We start from the raw sequence: 20,293 nt of genomic DNA, 5'->3' as shown, positions 1-20,293 counted from the left end.
ATACACCAAGAGGAAAAGTTTGTGTTGAGGAGTTTTGTTTGTTTATAAAACAAACTCTTCTATGGTTCTGACTTAAAGTAGCATTTGATCGTTCTTAGTAAATACGAAGAGGTGTTTTGTTTTGTTTTGTTTTTGGTCTCAGTATCATTTTGAACCCCAAAGCTCATCATAACAGAAAAGACAACTCAAAACCACAATACTTAATTGTATGGTATATTGAGGTTTAATACTTTCTTAAACAGGCTCATTCCATATGGATCCGTGCAATCACTTAAAATGATGGTATACAACGATCTCTGACAAGAAATTACATTAAGTCTTCTAAGCAGATTATAAAACAGTACAGAGATAGGACTCTGATTTTCTAAAAGAAATGAATTATCTATGAATATATGGAGAAGGAAAATCTAAGATACAAAAAATAATAACTCAACTTCATAATGAAAACATATTACCTGTGTGGTTATAATAACCAGTGAAGCTCTCTCTAAACAGAGAACAATAAGCACTAAGTCTCTTTCTTTTCTTTCCAATTTAACTCTACATTCCTTACCTGATGCAAGAATACAACACAGTTCAATAAAGTAAAGCCACTAAAAAACCAGAACCTGGCCAAATAAGTTATGGTAACTACACAATGCTTCTTTTTTTTTTTTTTTAATTTTTTTTATGTTTTTATTTCATTTTTGAGAGAGAGAGGCAGAGTGCAAGTAGGGGGGAGGTAGAGAGAGGGAGACACAGAATCTGAAACAGGCTCCAGGCTCCGAGCTGTCAGCACAGAACCTGATGCAGGGCTTGAACTCACGGGCTGTGAGATCATGACCTGAGCCGTCAGGATAAGTCAGACACTTAACCGACTGAGCCACCCAGGTGCCCCACTACATAATGCTTCTAAAGCAATGGACATAGGTACGCATTTCTGTAAAACTTTCTAAAACTAAAAACTAAAAAACAAAACTGAGAAGTGCTGAGATGCATTTCACTCTCATTTTATTTTGAAATTTTAAAATAACTGCTTAAAGACAAGGCAAAAAAGGAAATCTGAATTTACTGAATGTCATTTACCCTTTTAGAGTATTTTTAAAGAATGTAGGTGTATGTGAAACTATATACATTACATACAAAATTATCTATGATATAAATCAGTATATCCATCCTTTCTAGTAAAAACAGGGTGAGCGGCATAGTGGAGTTGACTTATTTTTATAAGAAGGAAGAACTGGCAGGCTGCTCCCACCACATGGTATTTCTTACTTTAGTATGGAATATTTTTCTTTTCAGAAATACATTCCTCAGAAAACACAATCTCACTCCTATAAGATCAGACAGAGTTGTTCCTTAGCCTCGTGGGCCCGTGTATTTCCAGTTCAAGAAACCCCAGCAAATACTACCCGTGTATCAACTTCACCTTCAACAGGAGACAAAAGTTATGCATGATCTTGCCCTTCGTCCCGAATTTCAGGTATTCCCAGTAACGCTGCTGATCACCACCAGGCTTCTATCAAGTGGTCACTTAAGTGGTCACCCTGAGATATGGACCAAGAGCAGGTGCAGGGCAAGGCGAGTGTGCCGATGGGACAGCTCCACGCCCCGTCACCCAGGGAGAGCCACACGTGGGCAGAGGCTCTGAGGGGCAGTAATTGCCCATGGGTATCAGCCAGCAAGCAGCGGAAGGCGGGGCCCAATGCCGTGCACAGGAAGTCACCTCAGCTCTGAGAACGCACGGAAGGGCCACGGTCACAATTCTGTTTAAGTCAGCATTTCGCCCCCCTATGCCCCCCAAGGTCCTCACCAGTGATTTCTTCCATTCCACTCTCCAATATACGCCCCTTAGGTTGTATGAACAGTGCCACATTTTTCAATGTAGTTTTTGGCTTGGAATGTGACAGTGACAGACAGTTGATTGAATGTAAAAACTACCTTAGTACTTGGTTTCTACTCAGGAGCCCCACACAGCAGGCACTGGGCCACAGAGCACGCACATTCTGCCCGTTTCAAACACAAGGGGCTCCGACCTCTTACTATGGAGCAAGAAAGGTCTTGGCAACAGCTGAGAAGTTTGGAGTTTCTTTCTGTCTCTGTTTTCTAGGAGTGATTTCTTTCCTTTTCCTCAAGAACATATAAAACTTCAAATTTAGAAACCAGCGTTCCATTTTACAATTATTTGTTCCTTTTCAACAACAACAAAAGGCTGCCCGTTGTGCAATGGTTGTTTTTCAAAGTGGCCCCCTGAACTACCCAGGTAAATCCCATGAGCTCTGCTCTCTACCCTGGCGCTTGGTTTCATACAGTGTTTAGGGAATAATTCTGCTTCTTCACTGGACAAAATCCCCTCTATAAATTCAAGCCTTAAAAAATACAGGAAACTGTTGTGAGCCTATGAGTCTAAAACCCTGTAACTTTGGGAAATCCAAATCCTATTCTAGTTTACCAGGCTAATTTTTTTTTCCCCTTCTGAGAGCATAATTTAGTTTCACCCCCATTTGACAACTGGCCTGTAATAAATGCAGAGACGAGAAGTGAAATTGTTGCTTTAATTTTTCAGGCCATAGTAAATAGCTGCACTATGGAAACAAGCTTGAAGGAAAGCCCACCCAAACCCATATAAACGAAATACATTTGCTCATAAACAAAAATAGTACTTTTAAGGGCAATACTTTGTCAATAAAACAAAGTTTATGCACATTATTTCTTACTGGTTGCACTAATATAATTACAAAATGAAAATATAATTTTAGTTTACTATAAATTAGGATAAATTATTTTAAGAACAATAATTCCATTATATTAATACACAGGGGAACTTACTATGAGTCAATAAAGGACATCTGTCTTGCAAACAGATGCCACATCACACATGTACAAAGCCCAATTCCCCATCAGAAAACAGAAATGTCCTTTTTTTTATTTTTTAAGCAAAGAGATTTAGGGATTGTAAAGGAAAATGAAATACTGCTTTAAAAAAAAATCACAAAAGCAGTTTGGGATGAACATAATGTTCTCACTTAAATCAAGACGTGGACGATCTTCAAAGACAATCCTGAATGAAAATGTAAGCAGTGAACTTGGGCGGCCACAGAGCAAACCAGAGAAAGACACATGATGTGCAAACCTGACAACTGCCAGAAATGGACTGATGAAGGGCATGGGGGGAGGGGGGCAGGAAAGTCACTTCGACTTCACTCATTCGGAAAGTAGACTCTTTCCGTCCTGATCTGAGAACAACCCCAAGTGACCGAACAAAGAGCTACTGGGAGCAGAGCGGAGACTGGTGCTCACGCTGCCCCCAGCCCACCCCCCCGCCCCCCCAACAGCAAGTTCATAGGTAGGTGCTTTCTCAGCAGAAACAAAATCTTTATGGCCAAATGCCTCAAAGGTGTGTTAAATCACTTCCCACTTTTAACACTGCTCCTGCAGACATCACCCACTAAACCATACACAAAGAAAACTCTAGCGGGAGAAATCTAAAGCTTTAAATATTATTTATTTATTTACCAGGGGGTGGGGGTGAGGGCGGTGAATTTGTATTTTTTAAACAGAGGATATATTTCAAAAGAAGGAACGGAGTCGACTCAACTCGGCAACTGTTACACTTTTTTTCTAAAGACTTCTCGTAAAACTTTAGTAAACTGCTAAAATTTTATTGAAAATATCCTGAAGAATAAGACATTACATCCATCTTTTTAAGAGGTTTTAAGAACAAAACCCTACACGCTGTAACAACAAACAATTCAAATTAGGCAAGACCTTTCCAAGAGCACGAAATGATGCTCGTTTTCTTGCTTTCACCCTTCATTGACTAAAAAGCAGAATATTAGAGCCAACCGTTAAACAGAACACAAACCAAGTATTTTCACCACCGCAAGAGAGAATTCCATTTTGCACAGTATCTTTTCTATGCAAGTCCCATAATCTTATTAACAAAAGTGTGATAATTAAATAGTCTTTGGGGTTTTGTGTTTAGTCTGAAGCACATATAAGGAGTTAACGATTCTACTTAACTGAAAATTCCAGATAACAACCAGGTTGGAAGCAAGGGAAGAGGGCTGCTTTATTTTTCCTTACCTTTTAAAAGTAAGTGGCTTCATTAGTGAACTACCTCTCTCTCACTCCTGTCCTCATCATCTTTTGTGCTTTGCTTCATTAAGTGGACTACAATCACTCCTCGGTTTTAATAGAGCTTTTTTAATAGAAATTACCCAGATTACTGACTTTTCCCAAAAGAGGGACAGGGAGGGAGGACCATTGTTTCCCAAAAGAAGAAAGAGAAATCCAGACTTGAAAAAAACAATTATTATTCAAAAGAAATACTTTAGACCTTTGGAGAGTATTTAAATATCCCCCAACAAGATGGGTAAATACATACCGCGACAAAATATATTTGCTGAAAAGTGCTTCATAATCTCAGGGATTCTGTATTTCTTCCTCTTTCCTCAAACCAAGAACGTATCCGTCATAACAGCACCCTACACGAACTCAAGAACTGCTTAGTAAGATGAATTCATATATTCCCCTTCTCCCATCATAAATAAGACAAATTAGGTTTATAGACTGAATAAGCAGGAGCAGCAGGCGACAACAGCCCATCCGTCTACTTTTGATGCTGAAGTGTACGTTACTGCCATCGGATCAAACAAATATCGAGAAAATCATTATTACTCATTCCTGGTGTTTTTCCTCCTCTTTAAGTGCCGTGGGGTGGGGTTTAAAATCTCAAAGATATTCCTAGGTGTGGGATAATGACCCTGAAAAAAGAGTCGGTCTTTAACCGTTTGCTATCAGGAAACAGATCTCACACACGAGCTGTACCTCTTACCTCGCTGTTAAGTGTAGTGTTCAGGGACGTGAATGCAGACAAGAAGCAAAAGCTGAGTTTTGAAGGGGTTGACAAAGGAATCAGAAATCCTGGGACGTCGGGGTGCCCAGGTGGCCCAGTCGGTAGAACATCCGACTCTTGATTTCAGCTCAGGTCATGATCCCAGGGTCATGGGATCAAGCCCCGTGTCGGGCTCCGGCCCCGTGTCAGGCTCCAGGCTGAACGTGGAGGCTGCTTAAGACTCTCTCTCTCTCTTCCTCTGCCCCCTCTCCCCTGCTCATGTTTTCTCTAAAATACATTTATTTTTAAAAAGTGACTTTCACTTAAAAAAAAATCCTGAAACACATTATTCAAACTACCAACTACATTATTTTAAGTGTAAAATATAGTTCTTATGAAAATTCTAAACACGCAGAGCACTAAAATAGAGAAGTGGCCACCACTCTTAAATCTAAGGGGAAGGCAGGGCCACATACAAATCCCCTGACGCAACACAGAAATCTAGTTGTCCGGGAGACATGGGGACATGGGGGGCAGCAGGACGGACTCCATACCAGGGGACCCCCCCATCCTCACGCTCCATCACCAAGACCCCTCCTCACCCGGCAAATGAGGACCTCAGCCCTAAAAAGAGTCAGAGTTGGAAAGTTCCTACGCTGCCCTGAAATTGCCACCTATGCTCAGGCTGTAAACATGAAACTATCTGAGGCTTGTAAGAGAACACACGTCCTGATGCCCTTTACAATTAGACAGAAGGAAAAACATCCTAAATATCAGCAGACATCATCTGGACACATGCACGGGAAACTATTTTCAACACCATCGGCTGAACCCCAGGCTGCTTCTCAGATGTGATACCTGAGTTCTGAGAAAGATGCCAAACCACAGACCTTACGACACTTTACGCTTCACATCCAAAGGCGGCAGCTTAACCCTGCGCAGCGGCACAGGGGAGCAGAATCCGGAGCTCCACGAGATACGCTCTGCTCCCCGTGGGTCACACTGCTGACTGACCTACAGTCTGGGCCCAGGGGCTTGGACCTCACAGCAGAACCTGACCTTGATATTGGCATGCACGTGGAAGGGAGATGGGTGTATCCAGAAGACATCCTTAAGGTAACCACCCCTGTAATCACTATTTCCAGTAAATAGAGATAATTGAAAGCACAGATAAACAGGCAAGTAGAGAGACAGGGAAGTACTTCAGCTTTCTAACTTTTGAAACAGCACTCGAGCACACAGCAATCATCCACTGAAGGTGCAATTACCCTCACTCCTGAAATCTTGCTTTTCAATCTATGCACCAAAAGCCCGTAAAAGATAAACTCTACACCTAAATTATTTTTGTGCCTGCCATCTCCTGTACACACATATGAATGGATTAGGTTTAAATGCTAGTTCAGAATGCACTGAAAGCCTGAATGTGAGCGAGCACACTGTTATTCTACCAAAATTCACTCTGTAGTAAAAACAAGCCTACATGGGATCCATAAGCTAGAAATGCACTGTCCAAAATGGAAGCCATTAGCCTCGTGTGGCTATTTTAAACTTAATTCAAATTCAATATTCAGTTCCTTACACTAGTCATATTTCAAGTGCTATATAGCAACATATGGCAAGTGGCTAACATATTAAATGACACAGATATAGAATCAACAGGGCAAGATTCAGCAGCCAAATTCACTCATGGATTTGTCCTTTTGTGGGGAGATGCAGAAGTCACTGAAACTCATTAAGAGTTTCAGTCGAGTGAGAGCATGCCCATCCCTCACCCCAATTCAAGCCAAAACTGCTGCCAACTGCAGAAGCTTACATGGCCATCAGTCATACAGGGCCTACAAACGAGGAAGGAAAGGAATACTGTCCCTAGAGAGAGTCTCTAGAGGAGTCTTTCCCACCTGTCACTCCATGAACCACACTGCTCTAAAGCATTATTTTTCCAATCTCTAAAACTCATTGTCAAATTCTTAATCTGTAAGTGCCCCATCTCCCAAGTACCTATGTCCAGAAACGGAGCCCTGGATTCTGCAGACAGAGATGTAGGGGTGGGAGCAAGGTCGGGGGAGGGGGGGAAGGAGGAGCTTATTGTAGCAAAACCTGTGTGCCTACTCTCCTTGCCTACATGAAAAGACCTGGGACCCAGTCAAAAAAGGATGTCTTTTTGTCTGAATGACTCACTAGGCTCACCCTTCTCTCCTCCCCGGCAGGCAGTGGTGGGCAAGGAGGCGAAGCCACCACGTTCTGCAGAAGCAGGTGGCCTGTTCTCTTCCCCGATACCAGGCACTCAGTGCACGTCTTCCCCCCGGGGGAACTAGCCTGTCCCTAGAAAAGACTACACCCATTTAACTTCCCTAGTATCCAGTGCCCCCTCGGTCCTGGATGGTTTGTAATGCAAAGGAAAGCGGGGGCATGTGTCAGATACGTGGATGAATACAGAGAAATAAGGCAGAAATAAAGGAGACCCCACCCCCCGCCCCCAGACACACACTACCTTCTGTCTGCACTAACCATCCTGAAGGGATAAGCCATGGGCTCATGTGACCAACAGTCTCATTCACTGAAATTTTAGGCCCCTCAAATGGGACGCCTTCATTTCAAAGATCCCAAGACCAGGGGGAAGTATGATCTGCCGTGGCCCCATGACATTCAGGCTCTGTTTCTAGGGCCCCTCTGGGGACGGACACAGGCTCTTCTACCTTCTCTTGATGTCTATCTTGCCTATTCCTCCCGGTTACAGGGAAGAAGCCAGCATGTGTCACTTGATGTGGCAATAGACCTGGCTTACAAAGTCAGTTTCTTCTATCATGCAGAAGACAGGTTTGATGAAGACAAAATTATCTCATTAACAAATTATATGTAACTTTCAATATTACAGAACCTTTATATGTATAACAGGACTATAGTCCCAAATGTTCTGGATTCCCACCCAGCTTCTAAGTCTTCTTAGGACAGTGTTACGGATATGTAAGGTATGGCCTAGAACACACAGACGTTCTAGATTTATTATTCCTGGGTGAATGGCAACAACCAAAATGTCAAAAAGTTCTGCATTTAGTCTGTTTTATTTTTTATATTGTGTTGTAGTGAGAGATAAATTTACACATGACACAAACGTAGAAATTATATTAAATACAACAGATACTAGATTCAGGATCTAAATACATCTTAGCAGGCTTGACCAATGGCCCAAAGCAGCTAAGACAGCACTCAGCAAGGGTAAACGCGAAGGCTGTACTTAGGTTCAAGTACAAGCACTTCCCATCCCAGGGCCAGAGTGGGATGTGGCTGCTAAGAAAGCCAGCCCCCAGCCTCATGACAGTCCAGGACAAAGCTGGTGGCAGGCTGGCTCCACACCAGCCATACTTTTGGAGTATTCAGCCTGGCTGTGGATTCCTATTTGGAGGCACTTACACAAAAGTTTATCAAAGAATTCAGAGTAGGGTGACAGATTTGAAGCCACACAAGGCGGAAAATAAAGGAACTAACTAGCCTAGTGAAAACCCAGGTAAAATGAAAACTACCTTCAAATATGTGAACAGCCATGACTGAGACAAGGGATTTAGATTTCTCTCATGTGGTTCAAGAGGACAGAAGCAAACCCAAATTCAAGAATTTCCTAGCAATTAAAAAAAAATTTTTTTCTAACGTTTATTTATTTTTGAGACAGAGAGAGACAGAGCATGAACGGGGGAGGGGCAGAGAGAGAGGGAGACACAGAATCGGAAGCAGGCTCCAGGCTCTGAGCCATCAGCCCGGAGCCCGACATGGGGCTCGAACTCACAGACCGTGAGATCGTGACCTGAGCTGAAGTCGGACGCTTAACTGACTGAGCCACCCAGGCGCCCCAGGAATTTCCTAACAATTTAAATTACCAGAAATAAATTATCTTATGACGCGGTAAGCTCCAAATGCTGAGGCATTCAAAATGATATTTTAGAAGCATATACTATGTGAACTTTTAAGAGCCACCATTATTCTAACGACAAAATAATTAAGAATCAACAAATCATATGTAATATAAGTAACTGGTCTCAGACCAAACAGACTTGGGAGACTATTACTTTAAAAGTTACATTAACTAAAACCTTTTCAAAATGTCCTGCAGTTCCCCAAACCATACACAATCTTTCCTTTGACCTCCTTTGTGAGGGTATAGTACAGGAGAGGGGCTAGAGAGAAACCTGAAACAAAACCATTTAAAAAGAAAGTTACTGCTGCAATTCATGGGCAAAGACTGGTCAATCAACAATGCCATATACAGAGTAACTCTCTCTCTCTCTCTCTCTCTCTCTCTCTCTCTCACACACACACACACACACACACACACAGACACATGCGTGTTCTCTCTCTCTCTCTCTTCATTTTTAATATTTTAAAAGCTTAGTTCCTTAGAACTTTGTCTCCTCTGAAATCACGCAAGACCAAGCAGATAATGGGTTAAGACCAAAAACTAAAAGAGCGACCGAGCAAATCTGACTGCGTGTTTGAAAAAGCCTATAAAATGTTACAAGCAAAACAGGAAAGCCTGTGTTAATAATGCATAAACCAAGAGAGAAAAAAAGCTACCCATTTAATGGAATAATGCTTTTATCCTTGCAGTTAAAATGAAATAAACCATGACTATTAATCTAGTAAGACCATGTAAAAGTGTAGTTTTTAAACATTTACTCAAAGGGAATAGTCCAGTAACCACTCTAAAAATCAGGGCCTTGTGTACAGCAGTGTCTAAACGCTAAATACCAATCTCCAGTCTGCGGACGCCATTACCCACCCTGTCACCATAGCAACGCTAACAGTATGCCTGACTTCAAAGACAAAGATGTAATTTCAGACTTCCAGCAGCCAGAGGGAGTGGTAAGAATATTCTACCCAGGCGGTGTCAGCTGATAATAAATTATAAAAATATCCAGGAAGGTTATGAGGCGGACTGTACCACATATTCTCATATTCCTGGGGGAAGACTTATATTAGTCAAACACACTGGGAGACAGCAAGAGTAAAACAAAAAGTAAACAAGAAAGGATCTCAATGGACTCTGATTTTTTTCTTTTTTAAAATTACATGGTACAGAGTTCCGCCTCCTTTTCTCTTGCTCCCAGGAGAAAATAAAAATAGCTTCTCCCATCCCCTTTCTCATTCAAATTAAGAGTGACTGAAGATGTGCATGGCTGTTCCAAGGGGCTCGCAAAACCACCTCTATAACTGCTACTCCTACATTTGTGAAACTCTGGCATTTGTCAAAAATTGTTTTAGGCACAAGCAGGCAGCTAAGGGAGCAAAATCGATTTGTGCACTTCAGCTACACAAGAGCAGCTACCCTGACTGCCACCCAATCTAATCCCAACAAACTCAAGATATTTTTTAAGCCCTCTGAAGGGAAACAATTTTCCAATTTACAGGGGTTTTCTGTGTCTTTAAAAAAATAACCACATAAATAAATAAAGCTGACATTGACAGTGCTATTTCATGATTTTGTAGCTGTACAATTTTTAAAAGTGGAAGCCCAAAATCTTGAGCAGGTAATTTTCCTAGAGGTAATGAAATACGAGAGAATTAACGTTCCTGAAGTCTCCATAAGGAGGAATTGACCATACTTGAGCTTTTTCACTTAAAGGGAGTTATAAATAACAAGACTGGCCTACAAATGAACAGAGGTAGTTTTCCTATATATATTGTTACTATTTTTTAAGAATAAAAGGATGTTAAATTATCTTCTTGTTGAGTTCTGTCACATGGTTGGGGGGGTCTCAAAAAAAATCTAATTCCTTCACAATAACAGGAGCACGATACAGCTGCCCCTTTCTAACAACCAACAGACCCCTGTTCTCCTTCCCCCTAAAGATTGACGAATGGCCAAGAACCAAAGATAGTTGTGGATTCAAATCAAGACTGGTGTCAAGATCCTTGTCCCCTACTGGGTAGGTCACTGGCTTGCTTGCTGTCCACGTCCGTTCTTTCTGAAGTATAAAGCATAGCAACCGACACATGGCTGGACCAAACATTCTTCCAGGCCCAGTCCTAGCGGGGAGAAGTGGAGGAATCATATGAGCATCACACTCCTTCCACTAAAACTCTGAAGGAGCTAGACAGTTTATGGATTCACCTTTTTGTCCTGAGGAACACATCTCCAATTTTATGATGTACTCAGGTCAACAGGTACAAAAAAAAAAAATTCCCTAAGCTTTGCCAGAAGATAAATAAGATAAATATTGCAACGGTTATAACTATTAAGTCACTAGTGGAATGTCTGCATGGTAAAATTTAGACCCTCGCCAGAATAACCAATTGATCGTGAGCCCAAATCTTGTAACTCAAAGATGAACAATCTTCTCCCATAAAGACATACAACAGAAAAATGCCAAGTTACAAAATGTCACCTATGCGTCAAAACAAAGAAAAGTTTACTTCACAACTGAAGTACTTATTTATTAAATGACTTTTCATCCGGCTACATATTTTATGCTTACACAATTATTGTCTTCAAAAAAACTCTGAAAGGAAATGGGTTCAGTAAGCTACTCCTTTGGACAGAGTGGCTGGATTTGTAATTGTGACAGTTAAGCAAGTTATAGAAGAAACAGCCAATCATTCGTTCACTTATTTATATAACAAGATGCCAAACTTAAGTTCTAGATAATTATCCCAAATAAAATGAAAAAAACTTAACACTATAAAAAAAAATAGAAAACCCGTATTTTGGCATCGTTATTCACTATTTTCACAGGAATATTTATGTGTTCCTTTACAGACTATTTCCTTTCACAAAATAAAAGATTTTACTCTCTTACGAAAGTATAAAGGTGATATTCCACTTCAAGAAACGATGCCTTCGGTTTATGTTAATAATCACGCAACCTTAGTTTTTCCCCCTTCTACCTAGTCAGGAATGCAGCCTTAAATTTATTTTTTTTAAGGTTTTATTTTTAAGTAATTTCTACACTCGGTGTGGGGCTCGAACTCACAACCCCGAGATCAAGAGTCACAGGCTCCATGGACTGAGCCAGCCAGGCACCCCACAGCCTTAAATTTAATAGTGATTCGTGGTAACTGTATTATCATGGTTTGTTTACTTCTCCATTTTTAACCATTTTTTTAAATTTGTATTCCACTTTGAGTAGCCTCAGTTTATAGAAATGCTTTAGTGCAGGTCAGCTCAATTCCTATTTAGAAACACATGGGTTATAAATTCTATGTAAAAACATCATAGGAAATGAAAATGTTCTGTCACAACAGGACTCCTTCAGTTAAGAGTGGCCATTGGTTTATTTAAAAATAAACAAATTTATTTACACATTCATAGGGACACATGTTAGAATACCTCTTCCAAGCTGCTTTTTTCATTTTTTTTTTACTGTCCATTTATTTTTGAGAGAGACAAGTGTGTGAGGAGGGGAAGGGCAGAGAGAGAGAGAGGGAGACACAGAGTCCGAAGTGGGTGCCAGGCTCCGAGCTGTCATGTCAGGACACAGTCCTAACGCGGGGCTCAAACTCACAAAGGGCGAGATCACGACCTGAGCCGAAGCCGGACGCTTAAGCAACTGAGCCACCCAGGCACCCCTCTTTTTTTCTTTTTTTTTAAATGTTTATTTATTTTTGAGGGAGAGAGAGAGAGAAATTTTTTTTTTAAGTTTACTTATTTTTGAGAGAGAGTCTTCCAAGGTGTTTTTAAACACTTTTGTAGATGAAGAAATCTATAGTCTTAAATTTCAATCGTTAAGTTATATAGTATCTGGGTCATACTTTTTATATTAGAATACCACAGTATAAAAACTTCAGAGAGGCTAAAAGATGAATTATATTAAACTTCATATGATTTTGTTGTATTGATGAGAAACTGGGTTTATGAATATATTCAAAAGAAAAATTGGTGATGGTGAGTATCACACACAAGGGATATAGTAAGATAGTTCATAAAATATGTTGGGAAAAGTAAAATATATTGACCTATTTATCACTATAAAGTAATATTCCTTTCCTCTACAATTTGTCCAGGTACCTTTTCACTAGCTACTACTGCTGGCTAAATACATTGGATTTATTAAATAAGCATCGGCAAACATTCCCTATTTGGGATGTACAATTTATTTTTTTTAATTTTTGTTAATGTTGACTTATTTTTGAGAGAGAGAGAGAGAGAGAGAGAGAGAGGAAAACAGCACGAGCAGGGGAGGGGCAGAGAGAGAGAGGGAGACACAGAAGCCGAAACAGGCTCTAGGCTCTGAGCTGTCAGCACAGAGCCCGACGCGGGGCTTGAACTCTGACTGGGGGAGATCATGACCTGAGCTAAAGTTGGACGCTTCACTGACTGAGCCGCCTGAGGCATCCCAAGGGATGCACAGTTTAAACATCAATAGGGGCGCCTGGGTGGCTAGGTCGGTTGAGCGTCCGACTTCGGCTCAGGGCATGATCTCACAGTTCGTGGGTTCGGGCCCCACATCAGGCTCTGTGCTGACGGCTTAGAGCCTGGAGCCTGCTTCAAATTCTATGTCTCCCTCTCTCTCTGCTCCTCCCCAGCTCATGCTCTGTCTCTCTCTCCTTCAAAAGCAAATAAAAACATTGAAAAACAAATTTAAACATCAATAAATACCATGGTCTCAAAGAGCAGGACTAAAAATCCAAAGTAAGATACTGCCAGGATGCTCCCCTTGCAAAACACCACCTGACTCAAAACGACATGCTTACTGAATGCCATCTAATCAACTGGGATGAAAAAAGGCAGAGAATTCCAAAAGGTGTGTTTTCTATATTAATAAAATTATTTATGCCCCCTTGATCCCCCTCCTTTCCTCTCTGTATGTGTATTAGGGATAGAGAGGGAGGGAAACATATTTGACTTAGGAGGATATCTTAAGTTGTTTTACCTAATTCCCCACCTTCAGTCTCCCACTAAAGGTGTGTTTATCAGTCACAGCTGGTGATTCCTGGACAACCACTAGGGTTCCTATGGTTATCTGCCTCAGAAACCTGAAAACCTTTCGCAAAATCTAAGGAGTCTATCTAAGGCCAACTTCACTAAAACCAGAGTAGATTTCTATCCATGCCTTTTCTCACGCCTTTTCTTTTCTTTATCTTCTTTTAGGTGATTCTACCACTCCCCGATAATATCACAAGTTGGAAAGAGCAAGGAAAAGCCATTTAGTTACCTACACGACTCTAACCGTAATGCTGGGAGAGCCCCTTAGCATTGTTTTGAATTACAACGTATTTAATGTAGTTTTCACATATACACGTTCTTCTGTTATGTGGTAAGTAAAAATGAACAACACAGAATCCAAACGAATGCGGAAGAATCCCAGTGGTATTCACACCCACACACTCTATCCGAAGAGGTCCACATACGGGGAGGACCAATAACGGAGTCTAACGGGCGAGGAGTCAAGGAGATAAAGTTTTAGTCAACGGTCAGCTGCCACAATCACCGGGACTCTACCAAGTCTCTGTTCCGGGTTTCCTCTTCCGGAGGAAGGGAATACCGAATCCCGGGAAGTCTGGTAGACTGGCAATCCTATCAGGCACCGACAGCTAAGTAAGTTTCAAAAGAGGAGGGGCAAACAAATGTAAGAAAGTGACGTTAACAAGTGCTTACACATAAGGCAAGTACCACACAAGAAGTTTTATATATTTTCTATCACATGTAGTCCACAGGGGTAAAGGTGAAGCATCTAGGCAATAAAACTACACTGAGCGTACGCGTGAATGTGCTTTGTGAACCATAATGTGCCTATTTAGATACACTTTTTAAAATCTGATACCCCCAGAAAGGGCCAGAATTATATCAAAGGTGGCTAAACTTTAATATCTTGTTTTCATCCCTATAAAAGTAGAAATTAAGTCAGAAAAATGAATGTTAAGTCAGGGGAGAAAAGTAGAAGAAATAATAAGATCCCTCATGAAATCCCTCAAGAAAGCCAGCAGAATCATTACTTTACCACACCAAATGTTGACAAAAGTGTGTGGCAGTAACGTTCTTCCCCTAAAATAACAAGCATTTCTAATATGGGACTGAATGCCACCCTTGCAGAAAAGGCTAACTTCATTTTGATATAGCTGTCACTGCTCTTACCTTTTCAAATATCCCAAACTTCCACAGAATGGCAAAACATCTCTGTGATATTACACTTGCTAAAAGTATGAATTTTGCAGATTTTATAGATGGTTCTCTGAAGATAAAAAGAGAAGATAGTCTTTTCAATAACAGGCATTCTGAATATAGGTCTGTTTTCTTGTGGATTTCTTATTGCTGAGTGTGTTACAGGAAAGAACACTAATAAGCTAATCCAAATTTTATTTTTATGTTATTCCTACACCTAACATAAAATCTTAAACACAGGAGGCAATCAATAAATGACTGTTAAACGTAATTGAGTTTTTCTGGGTAAAGTGAAACCTTCTGCATTAATCGAGGATGTCAACATTTAGGCACACTAGCTGAGGAAAGACAAATAGAGTAACTACCAAAAAGCAAAACCACTTGGGAAAATCTGAACATATTCGTATTTATTCAAGGACACTCATAATTTTAATCTAAATTGGCAAAACAGTGTTTCAAAAGAGACAAGGTCTTAGGTTTGAAAACTAAAGTTGAAGGGCACTCAGGTGTGTTCTAGGACAGGTGCACGCAGGCAGCTGCTGCAAAGGGATGAACTATGGGTTCACTGGGACTCCACCACTGCCGGGACTTTGAGTCCCGTTTCCTGCCATTGTGGAGTCTTTATTTTCACATCTGGGAAGTAGAGCTTTAAAAAAATCTGAAGCAAAATACGTAAAACTACACACATTTTAATAACTTATTAATATTAAACCTTTGCTCTTTATGCAGGAAGTGAAATGACAGTGCTTTAAACACTGGGAGAAAAAAAGGGAGGGAGGGGTTTAATTTTAAAACACCAAGAGAAATCTGCTCAGAGTTCATGGTAATCTCCCTAAGGCCCTATTTCCTCTGCTGGGATTTAAATGTATCACAGAAACTCAAGATATTCAAAGGAGTAACCGCTACTACACAATAAAAAAGAACAGCTTTCAAAAATAGCATGTGAAAAACCAGGTTCCCCCGCCCCCTCGCACAGTCGCATAGCCTCAAAAAAGAAAAACAAACAAACAAGTAAAAAAGTGAAATTTGTATAGTAGACTCATAAATGCACATACTCAAAATAAGTTTCAGAAGAGGAGAAATCATAACGAGATACATGAAACTAAGGGATGCCCCCTCCAGAGTGAAATGCAACCAGAACAAAGTCTAAATCATTCCAAAGTAAGCCAAACAAAGCCAAATAAAGTCACCTGGCCCCACCCAAGGAGCATATTAGGATATAAACTTACTGGATTCTCCTAAAAACAAAGGCAATGGGACCAGCCATGAGTCCTAACTGAATTATATATAGTTTCATCTATTTTTGAGATGGCACTCTGTCTTACTCCATGTTAGAGCTAGCAACGCTCTGGTACAATCTGCTGAGTTGTTTACACAAACTCTGCTCCAATACTCTTCAAATCATCTCCGAGAATTTTAGTGAAATGTACAGTTATAGCCACCATTACCATTCTTTCAACATCAGTATCTATTTATGACATTTTAACTCTTATATAAAAGAACTATACAAAAAATAAGGTTTTTGGTAACAAAGATGAAATGTTTTCTTTTAGGAGTTTTAGAATTCCAGCAGATTTATTCATAAAATCTCATAAAATCTCTGGGTTATTCTTTTCTCCCTAAACCAACTCCCACCACCACATCACCCCTGTGTTTGTCATCTCCTGGCCACTCAGCTTAAAAACCTTAAAAGCATCTATCATTCATCCCTCCCTTTATTTCAACAATTTTCTCCTCTGCATTCTCACTGCCATCACTTTTTAATAATCTGACTCAACCTCATTAGCGAGATAATACACTAACCTCTTAAGTCATCTCCCTGCCTCCAGTGGTAATGAAGGCATTTTGAAAATAAAGGCTTTGCATAAATAAAAGGCAGGGAACAATTCACTTGTCTAGGTAACCTGAAAGTACCAGACTTTCAAAAATAGAAGATGGGGTGGGATCTGGCTTTGAGAAGACAAAATAGATGTCAAGAAGAGCATGTCTTTAAAGTTCCTGTAACTCACATGAAACTCACGCCTACAATATTCACTAAGACCCCTGACTCTGGGCATAGCTATTCTTTTACTAGCAGTTTCCAGTGTTAGTTAACTGAAAGTTTTATTTATATAAACCAAGACTTTTAAAAATGGTGCTCAATAAATTGTTATACATAATTATTATTATTTTGAAGCCAAATTTTCTCCAGATACAGATAATTACAAAAGACCAAGCACATACTTTTGGGGTCACTAGAAGGTGTTAACCAAATCACTGTACTTCTCAACCACCCACACCCATGGTGAAAATAAAAACTGATGAAAGATCCCTACCTTACATGAGAAATTTTTGAAAAACAAATTATCAGTATCAGGATACAAGTCTAAGATGGGGGCAGGATACTGCTGTGCTCGCTCATTCTGGACTTTAAGAGAAGACATTTACCTGTAGATCAGGCACAGCTTATGTACCATTGTCTCAGGGGACACCACTCTGCTTTGACAAAGATAGTAATAAAATACCAAGTAAAAGGAAGACTTGCGACATACCACTCTACCCAGATCAAACCAGGGAGCTCCAGAGAGAAGGAGGGAGACAGGGAGGGAAGGAGGGAGGGAAGGGGGGAGGGGGCACAAAATGCAGGGGACATTTTTCATTAAACTGACTTGGGTTCATCAAGAACAAATGGTGGTTTTCATGTCCCTGGGTTGCTAATATTTCCATTAGTGATAAATCTCAGTTTAAAAAGCACAGGGTGCTTACTCAGTTACTTTTTAGTACACAGATGTAAACCTGGAGTGTCAGAAGTGACTGGACTCCTCAGATACAGACCATCAGGGTCGTCCTTACACCAGCATGAAATTAAAACCAACTGCTGATTGTGTTGGTTCAGACAATGGTCTCCACTGGGTTCCCATTGATCCAGTGGGGAAAGGCATTAGACTTTGCATTACAAAGATAAGATTTCATTGTCCTGCGGCTTTCTTTTTGTTTCTTTTTCCTACCTCCCACTTTATACCAGGTGGTCATAAAGATACCCGGTATATGTACTTCTCAACTTTTCAAGATAAACCTTTCTCCTTCTCCCAAAACTTCCCTACACTCAAATATGTCAAAGTACCAAACTGATCCCACAGCAGGGAGAGGGAGCCCTCTGCAATCTCGGAGAAGTTAGAGACAGACTCCACAAGAAGACCTGTGGCTCTCCCATAACCTGCATAATAAAGCTATGGACTCAATCAGGCAACTCCAAATCCCTAAGTATGTTCAAAAGCAAATGGCACTCAGGGCGCCGGGGTGGCTCAGTTGGTTAAGTGTCCAGCTTTGGCTGGGTCACGATCTCATGGTTCCTGAGTTCGAGCCCCACGTTGGGATCTGCGCTGACAGCTCAAGAGCCTGGAGCCTGCTTCAGATTCTATGCCTCCCTCTCTGTCTCTGCCCCTCCCCCACTCAAGCTCTGTCTGTCTGTCTGTCTGTCTCTCTCTCTCTCAAAAAATGAATAAACATTAAAAAAAAAAAAAAAAAGCAAATCGCACCCAAAAATGGGAGGGAAACCATTGCTGGAGACATCATTACTGAAAGGCATACGTGAGCCAGAACTCTGACAAAGATTTAGTCCGTTTGTCATTCACCATCATCATTAGAACAGGTATCCAGGCCAAAATATATTACTTTATCACAATAAAGTCATCATTCCTTCCATATGAGTCATCATAAGCTGCTCATTTTGTTTCTGGGAGGGAAAAAAAGGGGCAAATGATTTAAACGACTCCCAGCTAATCATTTTTATAATAATCTGATCTAAATATTTAGCCATAATATTATTTACTATCTTTCTGGTCTAATAATCAGGTGCTATATAAATCTGAGAATTCTAGAAAATTAGCTATCAATAACTGAATGCTAAAAATTATATATTTAATTTTTGAATTAATGTTCTCACATGCACTGAACAGGGACAAAATGCACAAATGTATATACACAGATTCCACTGCACAGGACCACTGCTCTGAACACTTAAAAAATTCAAACGATAGCTTGATAATGAAATAAAGTGAAAAGGCACACACACCACAATTTAACATTGGATAAAATTTAGGTCCTGTAGAAGGAGACAACAATAGTACCTGACAGCTTTTTTTTTTTCTTAAATAGAATGCATTATGAAGAAAAGTGGTTGAGAAAGCTTAGTCACTTTTTTGTAGCTTGAAGCTTTTTTTCCCCCTCTTTTATTCCAGGCTTAAACAAAGTTCAGTGGGGCATCAAACTGCCTGTTTTAAATTACAGTCTGTATTTTAAAATAGAATGCATGCACGGCGTGTTCCTGAAGCTAGGGGGTGGGAGTGTTATTCACGGAAAATTGAAGGCTTGTTGAGTCAATAATCTTCTTTCACACAGTAACAATTTTCAGCTAAAATTTCTTGACCCAAACAAAAGAAAACAAGACCATTCAGTTATTTTACAACGATTTAGAGAAAGAAGGCAAAAGAAAAAGATGAGGAAGAGAGAGACACTTCTAAAACCCTACACTGTGAGGGAAGAATAAAAAATTTTGCTCTCTACATGTATTTATTTCCTCTCCCAAGCTGATGGTTAATATCAAAAATAGTTACTTCCATTCGGAAAGAAAAATAAAAGCAATTAACCAGTCCACAAACGCTACTATGAGCTCCTGCTGGTTATAGAGCTCTTATTATATAAGCTACATGTATGCCTTCAGTTACCTACAAAGAGGAAATTTGTAAATTAAAATCTATTTCCCACCTAACTTGGCTAGCACAAAGTAAAACGCATTCAACCCCTTACCCTGGCCATGGCTGCAGAACTGGGGGAAGCCCACTGACCCCTCTGGGTACCAGCACCCTGAAGAAAGGAGGAAGGAGGCTTTCTAGTTCAACACGCCTGCCTTCGGCAGGCTCGAATGAGACAAGGTACCTTTGCACGTCAGTCCTGGCATAAAAATTAAAATTAAAACCCGAAGTTGTTGTGCGGCTTGGCTTGAGCACCTGTCCTACCCAAGCCCCCATGCAAGAATTTCCCACACGCCGTTTTTCTGTGCTTAATACTGAAGACAAACACGACTGCTCTCCCCCTTGTGCGCAGAGACAGCTCGTCTGTCGGAGAGGCTCATGCGTCCAGGTGTGGTTCGGTGGCTCTTTGTGGACACACCTGGGAGTTGTATGCGCCCAGCCTGTGGGGCCACAGAGAAGGCTCCACAGCCTCCCCCGGGTCATCTGAAGAGCAGCAAGCTGGCTCAAAACCTTCCCGTCGCCAATTTGTTAGGGCAAATCCTGTATGCTGACTTTTCTATCAGCCGGGAACATCTGCATTTTTCATCCCTTACTTAATGAGCCTCATTTATCAACTATAGATCATAGTTATCTTTCTATTATCAAAACCAATAT

The 20,293-nt window shown here is 40.6% G+C and overlaps 1 protein-coding gene across 16 annotated transcripts in view; it reads right to left on the bottom strand.

Moving 5' to 3' along the window:
• The window catches only part of ARID1B (AT-rich interaction domain 1B), a 449,099-nt gene that overhangs the window by 256,585 nt on the left and 172,221 nt on the right, over positions 1–20,293 (bottom strand). The window contains exon 5 of one of the 16 annotated variants that reach the window (XM_078447508.2): positions 642–14,976. The exons of the other annotated variants lie outside the window; for them this stretch is intronic. Coding sequence (XP_078303634.2) covers positions 14,884–14,976 — 93 coding nt within the window. The 3' untranslated portion in view covers positions 642–14,883. Of the gene's footprint in view, positions 1–641; positions 14,977–20,293 lie in introns of those variants that run through there. 16 annotated transcript variants of the gene reach the window in all.

This window comes from Panthera onca, chromosome B2 (assembly GCF_046562875.1).
Source record: "Panthera onca isolate mPanOnc1 chromosome B2, mPanOnc1 haplotype 2, whole genome shotgun sequence".
Taxonomy (NCBI): Eukaryota; Metazoa; Chordata; class Mammalia; order Carnivora; family Felidae; genus Panthera; species Panthera onca.
Note: the sequence above shows the minus strand (reverse complement) of the source record. Positions and strands in the feature narration are given on the sequence as shown.